This window comes from Chenopodium album, chromosome 14 (assembly GCF_948465745.1).
Source record: "Chenopodium album chromosome 14, dcCheAlbu1.1, whole genome shotgun sequence".
In the NCBI taxonomy this organism is placed as follows: Eukaryota; Viridiplantae; Streptophyta; class Magnoliopsida; order Caryophyllales; family Amaranthaceae; genus Chenopodium; species Chenopodium album.
Genome location: NC_137847.1, coordinates 22,935,257 through 22,954,806, shown reverse-complemented (window position 1 = coordinate 22,954,806; position 19,550 = coordinate 22,935,257). Strand labels below are relative to the sequence as shown.

General features: G+C 35.7%; 1 protein-coding gene across 1 annotated transcript; it reads right to left on the bottom strand.

Moving 5' to 3' along the window:
- Positions 1-10,891: 10,891 nt before the first annotated feature.
- On the bottom strand, positions 10,892-12,804 carry LOC145580161 (small ribosomal subunit protein eS12-like). The gene is made up of 5 exons (XM_081637548.1): positions 12,685-12,804; positions 12,012-12,051; positions 11,572-11,866; positions 11,189-11,254; positions 10,892-11,103 (listed from the first exon to the last, which is right to left on the bottom strand). Exons 2-5 carry the CDS (start codon positions 12,017-12,019, stop codon positions 11,044-11,046), a joined length of 429 nt encoding a protein of 142 aa, XP_081493674.1. The 5' UTR covers positions 12,020-12,051; positions 12,685-12,804; the 3' UTR covers positions 10,892-11,043.
- Between the last annotated feature and the right edge of the window lie 6,746 nt (positions 12,805-19,550).

Genomic DNA, 19,550 nt, shown 5'->3' with positions numbered 1-19,550 from the left:
TTTTTGTGGAGGGTACCGAATTTCTCCAGAAAAAGAAAGACGCGAAAAAGAATCGAAGTGTTTGATGGTGCATGTTGAATGAGCTTGATCAAGTATATGCATTTGATACTATCCCTCAAGGTGCAAGGATTAATTCCTCCTAAACTATCTTAGTTGACTTGATTATAAAAGTATTTAGGTAACTTAGGCACGGAGGCTAAGCACTTCATACTTTGATACAATGATGATTATAAGTGATGAGTGATGTTGATATGACAAAGCATGCTTCAACATTATGTTAAGACTTCATGACAAAGGGTTCCTAATTGGGAGTCTATTTGGTCATGTATCCGTGCAGTGTGTGAAAGTGACACTAAAGTTAGGCTACAAAGGCTAAGTGTATGGAAAAGTATTATTTGATAAGAGTCAAATAATGATGACTCTTAGGCTAGGTAGGCTAATGATGTAAGGATCAAGCCCCCAAGTCTAGATCTAAGTAAATAGGGATGAGCATTGGAAATCCCTTGATATGATCATGGTGTACGTGTGTGAATGTGAAAATGAATGCATTTTTATTATGGCCGCACCTCAATATGAGCTTGTCTACGTATCCGTTAGGAATCAGGCCAAACTTAGCTCTAGCCGAACCTCGCACAAGTATGTATACCTCAAAAAGGTCTTTTTAAGGGTTGTAACGTGGTTAGGCTAAAGTTAGAGAAGAAGGGGATAAAGGCTCAAGACCCTAGATAAGCCCCCAAGGTGTGCAACCTTGCTTTTGAATCTTTGTATTTTTATGCTTGAGGTTTCTCATTTTTGAGCTCTCTCTTTTTTTTTTTTTTTGCTCTTCTTTTTTTGCTTTTGCATTTTTTCATATTCGCATTTTTTTTTTATAAGTGTGGGCAATCCCGATCATGCGGTCTATCACTCACTTGGCATTCATGTTTCTCAGGCACGGTACCGAGCACTCGATAAGAAACGCAATCTGAGACATGTTCTTATCAAAGATATTTTTATATCAAAGACATTGGAACACTTGCCCTTTTGTACACTTTTATTATTTTTATATTTGTTTTATTTTATTCTTTTGAGATCACTCAATCTTTCATATTTGTAAATTGCATAAGTTACACACCATCTCATCCCAAGGTTAAGTAGATGTGGGTTGAAGAAAAAAAAAGGTCTATCGTTAGACGAGGCTCAAAGTGGTTTATCAGGAAAGGGATTATATATTTGAAGGGTAAGAGATATGATATGGCTACAAGAGGTGCCTCTAATCATGGGTATACCTTGTGCTTAATTCGACATGGATTTTTTTTTTTTTTTTTTTTTTTTTTTTTTGCAATGCAATGATCATATTCAAGAAATTAAAATGCCCATTTTATTAAAGGGGAACAAAATAAAAAACCTATGTAATAAATCTAAGGTAGACAAAGGGTGCCTATGCTAGAATTATTGGGGAAGGGTTTGAAGAAAGAAGAAGAAAGCATGAAATCTTGGTGAGAAGCTTACCTTGTATTTTGTCTCATCATTACTTTTTCCTTGTCAATTATATGACTCAAACTCGATTCAACATGCATAGATGGGAAGAGATCATGAAAAGATGAAGGGTATGATATGTGTGGAGAAAGCATGTGGAGAGTAAAAAGATGATGTGGATGGAGAAATATGGAAGAAAGTATGTGGAGAGTAGGAAGAAGATGGAAGAATTAGGAATAGAATGGACCCCCCAACTCAAATGACGGAAAGACGACTCATGCATGAACTTAAGACATGGTCATGATGACATATACAAAGTGTGTGCTAAGAGTAGTGAGTGTAGTTGACATGTTAAGTCTTGTGTCATGACCATGTGGCTAGACTATGTGACTAGACTCAAGCAAAGACTAAGTTAAGACTTCACGTATGTGCATTAAACTGGACAGGCTGTGGTATTTTAGTCATAACTTTTGATCTGTAACTCTGATTGGGACGAAACCAACGCCAAATTAAAGGTAAAACTCGGGGCTACAGATCCATAGGTTTTACGACTCGTGGTTCCTCCTAGAACTCCATCTATGACCAAAACAAGTTGACACATGTGCAGTATACGGGAATAAAAATCCGGGTTGACTTAAAGGAACTATGACTCGACTTTAGGCTTATTTATTAGTTCAAATTAATTAATTAATTAATTAATTAAACAAAGTCCTTTAGTCATTGGTTAGTTTATTTAGTCTTAACCACAAGTCAAACAAACGGTTAACACAGATATAGTATGCACAAACAAGGATGCACAAGTAGTTCACATAGTCACAATATGATGCAATGAGTTTGCAACCTAACCATGGCTCTAGTTCTCTAAAGTTCAAGGATATTGGTTAAGTCAAAAAGGTCCATGGTTATGAATCCATATGCACTGCACACAAGCCTACCGTGAGGGTTGGAGCGAATGGACAGGATCCCGCGAGTCCGCGATGAAATCGAACTCGACTCCATGGTTTGATGGGTTCACAAACTTTGCACGTACCCAAATTTGAACTTTGCACATGATAGTGGATTATTCCATTGGGCAGGTGAAGCAGGAACCCCCAGAGGGTTATATCCATATGTAGAACACATATGGGTTCAGAAAAGTGAGAAAAGGACTCAATCAATAAGTAAAATCAAGCCAACAATGCTAGAAATGGTCAAAGCAAGAAGGCAGACCCCTGGCTCGGTATTGGAAGAACTTGGTGCCAGACTACAGGGACTGTCGCCGCAAAAAAGCCTCTGTCGCCAGGCGACAGAAACTTTTTACGGGCGACAAGCCCTGTTTTCTAAACGCTAGTTCCTACATGCCTTGGCAAGTTTCTGTGTTCCTTAAATTTTCCAGATTTCGCATCGTTTTTTCGATTCTAGTCATGAAAGATATTTCTCAAATTTCCTACGTGTAAAATTCCTAAGTATTGACTCATGGGGCTCTCCCATGAGAACCTTTTAATGCATATGACAATAATGTTAATCAAATCACGCACATGAAATACTTAGAATTTTTCGAGTCTCATGCGCTCATTCTAAATAATTGCCAAAATAAATTTCAGGAATATAAATAGAAATCCTCCCCAGTGGAGTCGCCAAAAACTGTAGGGAATATTTCAAGCATTATGACCCAAACTTGAACCCCACTGTGATCATACACTAAAGTACGGTGGCGTTCCAAAGGGAAGAAAAAGAGAGCAAAAGAGTCGCCAACAAGTTTTAGGAACTTGTAAACCCAAAAGACAATCCAAAGGACCGTCAACTCCATAAGGTCTTGAACCAAACAGGGTCCGGGGATGAGGGTACGAATCCAATCTACAAAAGAAAGGACCCGCCCTATAAAATAGGCCTCTACTTTGTTCTGCTCGTATTCATGTGCGCTTTTCGAATAACATACAAACATTATATTAAACCTACCCTGTTTATCTATGTTGGTTGAATATTAATGCACAAATAAACTATTATTGGTGATCACTTGAATTAAAATCACTTTAGCCTAAACCAAATTATTAATTATCTTATTAAGCGTGATTTCAAGTACAAATTCCCTTTAAACATGCATAAAAGGTGTGATCAAGCAATAACAATGAAATATATCAAGCAACATAATAAATAAATAAAACAATAATAATGACAATAACATGATAAGGCATAATAAAGCTTGAAAATAATAGCAAGATCCTAGGCATGATACTAACAAGATTAATAACTAATCCTAGCATGTCACTAAACAATAAAGATCAAAGCTTTAAACCTAACATGGTACTAACATGATATTAGAAAGAATAAAGGCACCCTAAACATGATACTAGAAAGCATAAAATAACATCCTAACATGATACTAGGAAGCATAAAACAATAATAAGCATGCAATCTACATTGTGAATAAAATAGGGAGTAAGCTAATCTACTTTCTTTGAAGCCTCGTACCTCTTTCTAATAACAAAATACACAAGTTAGTAAACTTCAATGAAAATAATAAAGAATAATTAAATAATTAAATTGAAATCAAATTAAATAAAGTTTTGACTAGTTTTGGACCAAACCCTCAGAAAATATCAACCTTTCACGTCTAGGGCGAAGGCAACTTCGAACTTGGCTAAGTGATTCTAAGTCTTGTGAATGCGGAATATTGTATGTAAAAAGGGTAGTTTAGAAAGAGAGGGAAAGAATCAAGCTATATTGCTTAGAGGGAGAATAAAGAGAATTGATAGTAAGAATTGATGATGATCCTTGATGATCTGAAAACAGAAGTTCGGGACCCTATTTATAATGAAAATAGTCCGGAAAAATACAGAATTTGATAAGGAATAAAACTACACGCTATCGCCAGGAATCGACTCTGTCGCGAGGCGACAGGGTCTGTGGCGAGGCGACAGGGTCTGTCGCGAGGCGACATACTTGTCGCGTGGCGACAGACTTGTCGTTTGGCGACAACCTGTATTAGCGCGTTTTCTTCACGCGGAATCCGATCTTTAATCAACTTGATCTACGGAATCCGTACAGAAGATAAAATACATATTTTTAAGATAATAATAATAATAATAAAATAATGTTTTACTCTAAATAAAAGTCTATTTTAAAAATAAATAATTATTAAATCTAATAATATTAGAATTAAAAAGAACCTTCTAGAAACTTCTAGAAAATAATAATTAATCCTAATAATTTTAGGAATAATAATTAACATTGGGCCCTCCTCTAGATCATTGAGCCGTATGTAAATAATTAACCGGGCCCAGTTTAGTATTTTGGCCATAACTTCCTCAATATTCATCGGAATTGGGCTTATAATATATCGTTGGAAAGGTCTTTTCGAGCCCCATCCAACTACACCATTATTGGGCCTTAATTATGGACCAAACTAAACTGGTTTGGCTATTTTCAAATAAATAGAGTTATTTTCAAAAAAAAACAGAGAGAAGAGAATTTTAATAAATCTAAACCGCAACACTTGACTTTCAACCACTTTCACCTCATTCGATTATGGTTCGACATGAAAGGCATTCATCACTGGGTTGGGTTTTGGGGAGACACAAATGGGTGTCTACAGGTATTTGTGTTTCAGTAGGGTTTTTTAGGATAAAAGGGGTGGAAGAGACAAGATGTAAAGCCTTAGAGCAATAATTGGCTGGTATTGAGGTTGGTTTTATCTTTTTCTTTTCCATGAGGACCACTATGGGGTTTGAATTATTGTTGGTGCTTTGGGACAGTTGAAGCATGTTGTCTGACACCTCACGAGATTTCTTGGTCAACCTTGATGACCTTCTTAAAGTCAGTTTTTTTGGTCTAAGGGCATCAACTGGGTTGTTCATGGGTTGGGTAATGCTTGTGGATCTAGTTTGTGAGGTCAAAAAGTCAAGCTTTTACCATCATGCACAACATACAAGTCAAGGAATCTACTTCCCAAAACTATCTCACCCATTGTTCTCACCTCATTATCATCATACACACTCCTCAATCCAGATTCAAAATCAAGGCTAGGAATCAAATAATACACCTTCAAATCACCACTTTACAAACAACATTTAGCAATTAACTCTTTCAAGTAAAACCAACACAGTTCATCAGGGTCAACAGCAAATGTCCTATACATACCTCCCAAATACACCTAAAAACCATTTTTGTCTTTCTTAAATGCACCACCATGATAAAATTTCAGACTAACACAATCCATATCAATTTGAAATCAAAAAAGGGGTTTTATCGCAAATTAGGGTTCATGAAATAATTAGCACTATCAACGTAACATCTCCATTTCATCGGTTAATTCACCTCAATTACTCATATACACTCAATTATTCAACAACAAACACCAATTAACTGACGCTTGTAATTCTGTCTCCATAACGCAATTCCTTTGCAAAAGCTTCCACCTTTCCACTGAATTATTTAGTATGTAATGGTTGATTTCTATTAGATTTTTCAATTTTTTTTCTTTTTACTTCAAGTAGCAGCCATGGAAATTGAATAGTGTTCGTTGAAGAAGAAAGGGGTAAGTCAGAAAGATGGAAGAAGATGGAAAAGGTTAACCTATTGTATAGGTAACTTGTAAAAAGACTTTGTTATAAGAAGATGGGGTATAAGGTGGCCTTGTTTCCAGGTTTTGAAAATGTGAGTTTTGAGCTGAGAATGCAAAGGTGGGATTATTAATTTCCACTTTTCCTTTATGAAACAAATATATGTTTTTTACATAGTTTTGATATTTAATTTTAAGTTTATTTCAAACAAAATTATAATATTTTCTTAGAAGATCATTCGTGGTTGTAATTCTAAGTGATATAGTTGTTTTTAAAGATAAAAAGTATTTACACGTGGGTGGCTAAATCTATCAAAGATGATTTTGATATGTGTGTGTGTGTTTGAATATATTATGATTATAAAGTGTATGGATGAACCTTGGAGAATAAAAGTTTGAATATTTGTAAGCACGAATAATTTATTTCAAAAGTTGTTTATGAGTTTAGTTAACTTCGAAATTAAAGCATATTATTTTTTGAAATGTTTTGATTTATGGAAAATTTGTTATAAAAATGTTATATATGGAACCTATTTATGGAATGTTTATAAAAGTGAAGTTTCATAAGAGGAATTTTTCAATTTCTGAGGTTTGAAAGAAGGTTGCTATTATTAAAATTGTATGATCTTATATGATCTATTATTGTTATTATTAATACATACGCATCATTTGTGGTGTAAGTCGAGGGCCACTAATAGACAAGGGCCATTTATATATTGATCATCTTACTCCATTGTATAAGCTCGTGAAGGAGTATAAGCGCAAGCCAGGGGTGTGCACTTGGTATTGAAAGGGTTAAGAAAAGAATGATTTCTAGCTATTTGAATTAGAAAGTATTTTGGTAAGTGTTACAATGGAATTTTCTAAATGTGGAGATTTCTGTTAGTGAAAGGTCTAACTAACCATGAATTTTGAAGTTAAGTATTCTGAAAGCATTTTGCAACTGCATTTTTACTAATCCATATTTTGTTTTTGTTTTGGTTTGCCAGCTTGCCATTTATGGTGAGTATGTTCAAGTGTAGATTGACACAAGGTGCTTCATTTGGGAAGTTTGAGAATAAGCGGCTAGTCTAGGGTTTTAATCTCGCTTCGATTTATATATGTTCGAGTGCCAATAGTTGTGAGAAATTTTTGAATAATTATTATAAATATTTAATATAGTTCAAGGCTTATTTGGCATAATTTTTTATTTCCACCTTTCTGTTGTGAGTTTTTAAAATTATCATGATTTTAATAAGTTTGACTAATTTTTTATTCATTATATGACATGTATCATATGATTTTAAAAAAATAGAAAATCAAAAAACAGGAAACAATAGCAATGCCAAAGAATCCTAAGGTTTTCTTTCGTCTTTTGGAAAGTCTTACATATTGATGTGGCGATAATACCCTAAGTTTCTCTCTAAAGCATGTATTACAAATATTATTGGTTTTTTCAAGAGAAGAGTTTAAGGGTATTAAAGAGTTTGTGCGTTGCCTATAGTCAAATTATAAGCTAATGTACCCTTTATATGGAGGCTTAAATAAAATAAAAATAAATAATTAAAAAATAAATAAATTGGAAAAATAAATAAAAATAAATAAATAAAACAATAACAACAATGGTGCAATCATATTTTGCCCAGCAGCCAAGGTCATATGGCGAAAAACGGTGGACTCGAACATTATGAATAGATTTTGCCAGGGTACTCTTCGAGATTGGCTGGTGGAAAATTTAAAAGAAGATAACTTAGGTGAAGATGTGTCTTGGCCAATGTTCTTTGGAATTACAGTATGGTGGATATGGCGTTGGCGTAACTGTTTCACTTTCAATCGAAGAGAGGAAATACCCTTTGATTTTGTGGCATTTTTGCAGGTTCGGTATGATGAGGCGAAAAGAGCCATATGGGGAATTCTTGATGAGAATTCAGCAAAAAGCAAGTACAGAGTTCCTGTTAACATAACATGGCATGCCCCAAACTATGGATGGTACGTGCTCAACTGCGATGGATCAGCCAAGGGCTCACCAGGGCCTGCTGGAGGAGGTGCAATCATTCGAGATTATGAAGGCAACCATATCACAGCCTTTGCTGCGAACTTTGGTTATTGCTCCGCATTTAGAGCTGAAGTATTAGCTTTGACTAGAGGTCTTAAACTTGCAAAGAACCTGCAAATTGACAAATTAGAAATACAATTGGATAACATTGCTTGCGTGCAGGCTCTACATAAGATGAAGGTACCCTATGGTGAGAATGTTCATGACATTAGGTACTGCCAGAGGCTAATTGAAGCTGATCATTGGGAAATCAAAGTTGTTCATGTGTATCGTGAAGGCAATAAAGCGGCGGATTGGTTGGCCAACCGCGGAGCTTCTCAAGACTCTCAACTAGATTTTTTTAATAATATTTCGGTAGAACTTAAGCGTATTTTAGAGGAGGATGTTCGAGGTGTGGCTTTTCCACGTCTCGTACCTCCGTAGGTAGTTTCTTTGGTTTATTCCTTGTCTTATGTTTTTTACTTTGCTGCTTTTTCTCGGTTTGTAACCTCATTTGAATCCAAAAAAAAAAAAAAAAAAAAAAAAAAAAAAAAAAAAAAAAAAAACAAGAAGACTAGTGGTGTGAAGCATCATACTAACTTTGCTAATGTTTCAATTTGCAAGTAATCAGCATGATAAGGAAATTGAAGTAGTTTCAATGATGTCCATGGTGCTTTGACCAACAATTCTTATTTCTTAGACAAAAAATGAGAAGTAAAAAACTGGAGGTAATAAGTGCACTATTTACATTTTCCTCAAATTAAAAACAAAAATTTACTATTTACATTATTAAACTCATGGGAAATTTTACTAATAGCAAATTCCCATTGCCAATGGATAAAAACAACAATTATATTGTATAAATCCTTCCATTTATGACATCTACAATCATGAATGGCTAATAGTCACATAAATTTAAACCTACTCTAATTTCTAAGAATGACATATTCCTTCATCCTTTGGCTGGTTCCAAACCTCTTAATAAAACAATAGGCATCCAAATCTTTTACATTATACATATATTCTTATGAAACAATGCTTCCTTTACCTTAAGCAACATTTTTGTAGAACACAAAATACATTATCATTGACAAAAGTATAGGAAATGCAACAAAAATCCTCTTAGGAATTGAACGATCACATCGTATCTTTGAGGTATTTCTTATATGATGGTCTCTAATTTACAGAAATTTGATTTTCTTTGAGGAGCAAAAAGCATAGAAGGTGTTACCTCAACAAAATTTTCCTTCATCATTTTGAATTTTGAAGAGTTTAAAAGATATGGACATCTATTTGGCTAAAAGAGGAGAAGGGGATTTAGATCTTCAATCTCTTTATTTTTTTGTAGGAAAAGAGGTAAGTTATTTTATATATGTTTATTTTCTAAAAATAGTGATAAAAAAGTTTAGGCTTCCGCAATTATTGAAAACTTAAAATTATTGGATGACAACAAATAAATTGATGATACTAATATCAAGATTATAGGCTGGCAACCATATTTCATTAGAAACATCTTCTAAATATAAATTTTTTGTTGATCTTTGAATCATAATTGTTGCATCGTTGATGGTTGAGAATGATAATGAGTCGGTCATTAGAGCTATAAATAATAAAGAACAAGGCAGTAGTTCTTTCCGTTTGCTGATTGATGATATTCTTCACCTAGCTGGTTGCTTTTCTTCAATTTCTTGGGCATGGGTGAGAAGAGGGAGTAATCGTGCGGCACATGAATTAGCTCATGTGCAGCGTTGAAGTGTTGGTAAATCTGTTTGGCATGAGAATTTTCCTCATTCTGTATGTAAGCTTGTCTTGGATGATTTACATTTGATTAATGACTAATTAGTTCCCGTTGGCAATTTGTTTCAGAAAAAAGGGCAACTTTAGTACTAACAAGTTTTTTTTTCTTGGAAACTCTTCGTCTATTCTTCTCTATTTTTGGTGCTTTCAATCTTTATGTTTTTTCTGGAAGTAGAGTTTCCATTCTTCTTCTCCATAGTTGATGCTTTTGAGCTTTAAGCTTTTTCTTAAAGTACTTGGCTATGTGTTTTTGTTGGTTTTTGAGGGGAAAAAAAATGTAATGCAAAGGTACGGATAACTCGTAAGAAATCCGAATTTACATTAATTTTAATGTAAACCGAGTGTATGTAACAAAGAATCTTTCTGTTATGCGCATGGAGCTATAGGGCATTCTAAACGAGATGGTGCATGGCGTCTTAGGAAATTAAGAATGAAAATTTGGGATGGGAAAGATGACTCGAGGCTTCACAAGAAAGGGTATGCTGAAAGAGGAGGAATTGTGTGAGGTGCTCACAGCAAGGAAGCAACTATTCATTACTAGCACTAGCTCTGGTGAGAATTCTCAAAGTGAGAGGGAGCATTAGAGAGAGTACTTACATAAAGATGCTAGGTAGTAGGTAAAACCGTAAGAGTGGGGAAGGAAAGCCATTTATTATTTGAGGGTATAACCTTACCGAGTTCAGGGCTTATACTTTGGAATGGAAGAGGCTTCGAATGCCGTTAAGAGCAGGGGTGGGATTTAAGGAGTTATCTCCATAGTACTTCGTACATGGCGACATCGACATATTGGGTATTTGACTATTTGGCAAGTTAAGGACCAGCAAGTATTAATGGATTATTGACCCTCTATACAAGCAAAAAAAAACTTTAAGAAAAACCAATGAACTTAAGTGAAAATCTCGATGGATTGGGGAGTTTTATAGGCTGTAATATCTTTTTTCGATAATAAGAAAGAGCATAGAGTTATAGACCCACAGCAAAAGACATAGGACAAACAGAAAACACCAAACATGAGGCAGATTTCACAAAACCTGGCAAACAAACAGAACCTCAAAGAATTGAACAGATAAACAGAATCAACAAAATATAAAAACCAGTGCAACTGCTTCTGAGATAAAAAATGCAAAACGTATTAAAAAACATTCAAAAATTTTCTGACGCAAATCACAACTCCAAAACAAAAATTACTACAGAGCTAAAGCCCTCTAACTGATAAGGTATCTCTTATGTGAGCGATTTAGTGAGACTTGATGTGCTGCTGCACGACATTGAGCCCTTCTGACTCCTCACCAAAGTCCTGAAACAGCAAGCAAAAAAATGGTTAGCCCACCAAAAAGCTGTAGCACTTAAAGCAACCAACAAAGACAATACAAGGCATCTACCTTAACTACTACGCATGAACAGCCAACAACTTTCCTTGCTTTCCCCTCTGAATCAATCTTGCAAAGCTGCAGAAGTATTGGGGAAAAAATTAGCATAAATGAGCTTTATTGAAAGGTCATCATTGTGCATATTTCTCAAAAACTCAACAAAGTTGTGGTATATAAAAGAAAAAATCTATGCTTGGAAGATATCCAAATTAACTGCTAGCTATTCTAAAGATGAAAGATACCTCTGGCATCAAATAACAACGCTCAACCAGAAAGTTAAACATTTGTAAAGTATGTGTGAGTTGCAAACAATAATCCCATTACCCATCCAGACGACAAAATAAGGTCAACAAATGAAAATTAACATCAAGAAATTCAATAGTAGAGTAACTTACACCAGCCCACTCGCCTAGGGTCTTGGCGCTTGGAACAGTAAGCAAGTTAACGTTGTGCTCAGCACATAGAGCTTTGACCAATTTGGCATAGTCAGGTTGGTCACAGTCCTCGGCCAACAGGCAGAGCTGAGCAGCATGCTTCTCAATGACTTTGGCACCCTCGTGAAGTCCGCGGGAAAGGCCACCGTGTGCCAGAGACTTCTTGAGAACAAGCTGCAGAGCAGTCATCAGATCCATGGTCTCCCCCAATGGAGAAGGGGTCTCAGTAGCCGGAACAGCAACAGCAACCTCCTCGCTAAAACCAATTCAATATAACCATATAAAAACTCGGGCCACCAAACACATTCATTCAAGTACTTTTTTTGACACATTCATTCAAGTACTTAGGACTTCTCTTAGAAGCAAAATAAAACATATAAATTGGATAGTTAAGAACATACCCAGACATTGTAGGTAAATTGATGCAAACCTTCTCTTATCCTGTAAATAATGCGAGCAACCCGAGAATCAGAAAGTCGGACATTAAAGCGATGATTAAATTTATGAGCAGAGTAAACTACATATGTTATCGCTTTGACTAATCCACAAACCAAAAGGCATTATAACCATGATTTTATCATATGTTAATATACACTACGTATTATTAATCCCTAACCTAAGCCAAAAGAATTGATCCGTCTGTGAAATTAATCATAGCACGCATACAGTTAATTTATTCAAATTTTCAGGAAAAAAAAAAAAACAAAACAGCCAGTTTAACGCATACATTCAACATAAGCTAAAACCCTAAAACGTATATATCAATAACATTTCCAATTACATTTAAAATTGTCGATTTCAATAATTTTTCAAATTGTCGATTTCAATAAGATTTCAAATTGAGCGGATGATAATATCAATTACAGGAAAACCCGAAAACGTATATATGAATAACATTTCAAATTGTGGATTTCAATAACCCTAAATACAGTAATAGCATTGTAGATAAATCATGAAATTTATCTGATACAAATTTGACAAGTAATAAACCTGAAATGTATGAATCAATTACAAAAACATGAAAGTATGAAATTGAATAGAGCGAGAGAGAGGAGAGGGAAGAGAGTGAAAAACCTCGAAGTTGCAGAGTGTAGATTGGTTCGTCGGAGGCGCTAAGAGTATAATGGAGAAAGGAAGAGGTTTTCCGATGTATGAAACAACCTAAAACCCTAACCCTTCCACTGCCCCATTTTACCATTCAACACTTTTTATTGGATTGGACCCGATTTGGGTCCATCAATATGAAATAAGCCTAATTAGCCATTTAGGCCCTATTCAGTATTCACTTCACCTAAAACAAATAATATTCGGTAAAAATAATTTTATTTCAATAAAATTAATTTCAATTCAGCAAAAATAATTTCAGTACAGTAAAAATCAATAAACCCGAAGAAGAACTATAATTAAAAAAATCAGTAAAAATAATTTCAGTTCAGTAAAATTAATTACAGTTCATTAAAAATAATTTAAGTTCAACAAAAATGATAGCAGTTCTAGCCTTCTCTCTCGTAAACTCTAGCCTCCATTGTCAATTTTAAGGGGCTTCCATCGGATTTCACCGGTGGAAAGCCCCAATCTTTATTTTCTTTTAATTTTTTGTTTCTTAGGTTACTATGAGGTCTCCCTCGAAAGAAAGGTTTTATCTCCTTCAAAAGACAAGGTTTTTTCAACCTCCTTCGAAAGACAAGGTTTTTCGAACTCCTTCAAAAGACAAGGTTTTATTTGTGTTTAATTTGGTCTCCGGTTATGAGGGGTTACGGTTGATTATGGCTCGAATTCGGGTTACAAAATCATGATGGGAGGAAAACCTAGGTCATTGAGTTCTAAGACTCCCCCGATCAAACCAAATTTATAACCAAACCCAACCCTAGGTATAGGGGTAAGTCCGGATCGAATCCAAGGGAATGAGGTATAAACTATAGTCTCAAGTTAAGCTATCCCGAAGTCTAGGTAAAGGTTGGTCTAAACAAACTAATCAATTCTCCTAAATGAATATGAAGAACGATATTAAGGATGCTAGGGAATTAGGATTCACATGCATTCACGACAATCATACTAATTGGGCAAGAATTCAACCAATCGAATAATGTGAGGGAAGGTAGCAAATACAATCAAAATCACTTGTAAAGCTATTTCCTAGGGTTAAGCTAGTGGTCTCTACGAATGACATTCAAAGGAAAATCGCAAAACAAGATCAATCGATAATAATAGCCTCCAAATCAATGTGTCGTATCAATGAAAGTTACTATGCAATCTAGCTTGATAGTTAAGGTTGATCACTCCTCAAGACATCAAACACATGCACAAATTTCACCAACCAATTTAATCACAATATTGATCAATCAAAATCCCCTAATTAGCTATGAATTATCACTCATACATGCTTCACCACATCCCTAACAAGCAATCTACTCACTACACATTGCAAAATTGAATAGCAAAACTAAACTAATCACCAATTTTATAATCAACATTGTATTCAAATTATACTCAAGCTATCAAAAATCAAATCAAACAAACAACTAGAACTTCAACCAAATATCAAGAATCAAATACTAAAATTGCATTAAAGAGTAAAGAATTCTTACAAAACTTTGATCAAAATCAAAGAGGAAGAATATTGAAAGTAGCATACATCAAAATCACCAAGTTTCTCTCTCTAGAATCTAAGAACAAAAGTTTCCCCAAATTGAGCTTCTCTCTCTAAAAATCCAATCTAAAAACAAATTCTAGTCTAATTCTCTCTCTAAAAAGGAAAAAATTCTATATATAGTAAAACTAACAAAGGAGGAGTTAGTTAGACGTCCAAAAAGAACCCCAATAGGCGCACCCTCTCCTCAATATGCGCGGCCACGAAGAAGTGGGTACCTTACGGGAAAGCAGAGCTGCGCGGCCGCGCCCCTGCTCTGCGCGCCCGCGCCTGGGAGCAGGATTACTCTTCTCGTACGTCCGTTGATGCTTCCGTGCGCTCCACTTGATGAATGTTGGGGGTGGCAGTTTCCAAAGGCCTCCACGATGGGTTCAACACCATTTTTTATGCCCACGCAGTTCGAGAGCGTGACCTAGAAGACTTGGATTTTGCACTCCTTAAAACTTGAGCTTCAAAGGGAGAGACCGGCTTGCATCTTGAGCCTTACAAATCCCAAGAAAAAGCCATTGAGCTTCTTAGACATCACCAATCTCCTGAAATCAAAGAAAAGCAAATAAATAAAAGAGAAAAAGCAAAATAAACCTAAGAAATGCAAGAAAACAGGAAAAACAAATAAGAAATCACAAATTAGAGAAAAAGTCATATAAAACTAAAGAAAAAGGGATAAAAGAGTTGTAAAAGCGATCAAAATTCATTCTAAAAGAGACTAAATGAGTGCCATAAATGACACTCATCAAATCAGCACAAGAATTTACTTTCTCCCAAAATTGCAAAGCGACGATAGATCCACGCACTCAAAAAGTTATAAGAGACAACGAATCAAGAATGTGCCGAATTGTTATATTCATGTATTTGGATTCTTAGCCCTTTCCCGATTAATTCTTGTTTGATTTTTTTAAATTCATTTTTTTTAATGGAATAAGGAGAGGGTGAGTTCATTAAATAATAACAGCCATTCGGCACTTACAATCATCCCTTAAGAGATCTAAATTCTCAATACAAGAATTAAACACCCCTAAACTATTGGCATCGCTTCTGAACTGCTCCTGGATAATTTTAGATGTCTTTGCATCGTTCTTGACGGAGCTCCATTGATGTATAATAGAAAAAGTGATAAAACTTGATTGGTCATAAGATCTGCAAATTTGCAAGGCGGATCTTCTAAATCTGCACCTCTATACCAACAGACCCGTAATTCCACAAATTTGCAAAACGAATCTTCCAAATTTGTATCCCTGCACACACTAAAAACAAACAAACAAACAATACTAAACCTTACATGGAGGGACTGACTAAACCCTACATGGAGGGACTAACTATAATCACCATACTGATGGTGATCTTTATTGACTAAAGACATTAAAATATAGAAGAATTTGGGGATTACCATCGATAAAAATCGATGGCAGCCCCTAAATTTTAATATGGTGGCTGGTTTGAAGAGAGAGAACAGAGAAAATTTTAGGGTTTTTTGAAGAGAGAGTATTGGATCATACAATCAACACAAACTTATGCCATAAATCTGTCAATCTCTTGTTAAATTCGTTTTCATTATTGTTAAATGTCAATTGTAGATGTCGTATGACTTTATTTAATGAAATTTAGTGTCCTTTGGGACTTCTTTCAAAAATTAAAAAAAAAATGATAGCAGTTCAGTAAAAATAATTTCAGTTCAGCAAAAATAAGGTAAAGTGAACGGGGTCTTAATCTATACATACTCGATTAAATTTAAAAAATTATTAATTAACTTTTTTGTCCTAAAAAATTAATCTGGCATGCTGACATGAAATTTGATATGTTTATGTTGAAAAGAATAATGCCTTCGACTCCAGTGTAATTAGCCAATTACTAAGTATTATCTAGATCGTATATGGAAATAATAATTCTTTTATTTGGGTCGTCTTTACATCTTGCTATCAATCAATAATTATACGCTAAAAGACACACTAGCAATGACACATGTCATTGTCTGGTGTGCTCTTAAATAATATATATTTTTTCTTTTATTTCGTTGGAGAAAATTTTCTTTAAGTAAAGTTTTAAGGAGGTAAAAAAAAGTTGACTAAAATGTACATAACCCTAATTGTAATAAATTAATTATTTTCTAGATCTTTAATTATAGAAAGAATTGAAAAAACAATCACATCTTTAAGGAAAATATCATGTAGATTATCTACATAAGATTTTTATTAATTTTTTTCCAAGTAAATTACCATGATAATCAATATCTATCTAAAAATAAAAAAAATAAAAAAAAAAATCAATAACTATCTATAATCTATAACTATATACTAAAAGGGAAACCAGAAATGACACGCGTCATCTTTTTGTTAAAAATTCTCCCTCCATAAGTTTTTTTGTTTGTTTGTTTGTGTGTTTTTTTGCCAAATCTTCCTAGAGAATATTTAATACTATACTTTAAGTATTCCCATCCTTTTTGGTAAGTATATTTTGTTTATACACATTCCACATATATATTATTCTTACATTTAATACTTTACAATAATATTTTCCTATATATAACTTTTTGATGTATGTAATTTAATCATTTTTATTAGTCGTGCATGTAATACTCTCAAAGTTTTAGTGTATTTATTTAGTATAATATAATTTTCTTTTTATTTTTGTAATACATTTAAAATTTTATAATTAAATATAATATTAAACTAATGATAAATGGTGGAAATTATTGTGCATGACATAGGATCTAACCTAGTATAAAATACTATAGACCTTTGGGTTAAAAAGTAATAAAACTGAAGCTCAATTAAACAGATCCTACAAGGTCACACATTTAGGTTTGGATCAATCAAGAAATCCGAAGCTCAAAGTGGGCCTTAGGATGGCCGACAAAAAGGGGAAAAGGGAGAGGAAAACCTAACCTAATTGGCGTACACAATCCCCTTTGATTTTCTTTGACGTTGTTGAGTACGAGTCACCCTCTCTGAGGGGCAAATGTTTAAGGTAAATATAACCATAATACGTGGACCAGTCCAATAGCGACACATGGCCCAATCAAAGGGCGACATGTGTCCCTATAGGAAGATGACATGTGTACAAGCCCTACAAAGAGCACCTGAAAAATAGAGTAAAGGGCCTCCTTACATCAGGAGGCCCAAATCCCGAGAAAGACGCAAAATGGTGCCCTTATTAGGACACATGTCAACACCAGATTGCGCCGCCAATTAGAACACGTAATTCTAGTCAACAACTCTAAAGGGCACAATTCCCCACCCCTATAAATACCCCAATCATTTATCATGGGAGGGGTGGATTGTAACATAACATTGAATAGAGCATTAAAACAGCTCCAACTTCTCTCTAATTTCTCTCTCTAGCCTTTTTGTTTTCCGGTTACTAAATTGACCGTCGAAGGCGAATATTCCGGTAAACAAAACATTCGTTATTTTGCAGGTATCCAAGTTTCCGAGTATCCTCCGGTGACTGCTGGTTCTCTCCAGCTTGCCTTGAGCAAACTCCGAAGAGAGTTGGAGAGCAAGATGCCCTCTTGTTCTAGGCAGCAGCCAGGAGAGAAGGAGAAGGCCCTCAAAGGAAAGCTCAGAGCAAAGCGGCCAACGCTAAAGATGCTAGGAATACCCCATTCCGCCGATGCGGACGTTCGCCGAGGGTGCCACGGACGAATATGTCTAGGCTCCTCGAGAAAACACAATCAACTTGGGGGGGTAGACTAAACAGCCTCAGAAGGAAGTAACTGAGCCATCTCGACGTTGGAAGGATGCAAGGGAGTACATTCGGCATAAGCAGCGGGAGTAGGCTGCCTACTCGGACATTGCTTCTGCTCTAACCATGCCGGATGATTTCTCAAACAACACTCTCTCCAAGCATACCAGCTCGGTCAGGACCAGCAGAAACCAAGCTTACCGTACGCTTATTCTAATAATAGTGGTTCAACCATTGCAATATTAGATGCCCTAGAATTTCAATGTAGTTTTGCCGCCAAATCCCTCGGCATAGTACATGCAATATGGTTAGTCGTACGACCAGGCAGCTTACTTGGCCGGATCGGCTGCACAACCTCAGCCCATTGATTGGCAAATGCGCTTGTTAAATCTTGGTGACAAGCCGCCTCCGTTTTCTCAAGAAATTCTCAACTCTCCTCAACTAGGGAGGGTGAAGAGCGTACTTGTGGGTGCCTATAATGGTACGGGCAACCTAAAAGAACATGTCACCTCGTATAGAAATTTGATGTACCTACAAAGTGTGGATGATGCCACTTGGTGCAGATGCTTTCCGGCCACCTTTAAAGGCGTGGCACATGATTGGTTTAATAGCCTATCGGGCGGATGCATCAATTGTTTTACAACCCTCATTCTATTGTTTATTGGAAACTTCTCTTACAATATACCTCCTCGGAAGACCAATCTTAACTTGGCAACTATCGTCCAAGGAAAGAATGGGGGGTTACGCTCGTACGTCTAGAGGTTCAATCAAGAAAAAGCCAAAATTAATAATCTGCCGGATGAAATGGCCTACTCGGAATTTCTCCGGGGATTAAGGCATAATGCTTTCAAGTTTGACTTGGTTAGAAAAAAGGTTCGAATATACGCAAGCTTTCTGCGAGAAGTCGAAGCCTACATTAAGGCAACTGATTTCTGTTTGCTTACGAAAGCGGAAGTGCCAGCCAAGGGGGCTGAGAAGAAGCAATAATCTTCTCAGCAAGACTCGGCCGATAAGAAAAAATAAGGAAGAAACAAAAGAAAAGAAGTCTGGGTGGCCGACTGCCAACAGACAAAATCAAAGAAAGCTAAGGCGTATGAACCCCGGTATTAATTCAACAAGGATTGTTATTCAATTTTGATGGAAATCAGTGACAAGTTCAAGTTTGAGAAGCCTCAGCCGTTGAGAGGCTCGGCCCAATACAGAAACAAGAACAAGTACTGTCATTACCACAAAGATGTGGGGCATGACACGAACGAATGCAACAATTTGAAAAGGTTGCTAGATAAGCTGGCCGAGAAGGGCATGCTCAACTCGTACGTCATGAAGTCTAAGTTCACTTACACTCGGACAGATAACAAATCCGAGAAGAAAAATGACAAAGAAAAAGATGATGGGAACAACACTAATTCAGGGTTTGTGGCCGTTATATCAGGCGGCTTTGCTGCAGGCGGCCCAACCATGAAAGGAATTAAGCAAGATGCATGGAAGTTTGAGAATGTGATGCACATTGAAGGGGTGAAGGAAGAACCTTTTTCGGAGGTCACGGTTTGCGAGTCAGACTGAGGGGAAATTACCCACAATGATCCCATGGTGTTCATCTTGAAAGTGG

Excerpts from the sequence above, each read along its gene's own strand:
- LOC145580161 (XM_081637548.1), bottom strand. Across the intron at positions 11,255-11,571 it reads CCCTAGGCGAGTGGGCTGGT|CTTTGCAAGATTGATTCAGA; the intron begins GTAAGTTACTCT and ends ATACTTCTGCAG. Across the intron at positions 11,104-11,188 it reads GTTCATGCGTAGTAGTTAAG|GACTTTGGTGAGGAGTCAGA; the intron begins GTAGATGCCTTG and ends TTGCTGTTTCAG.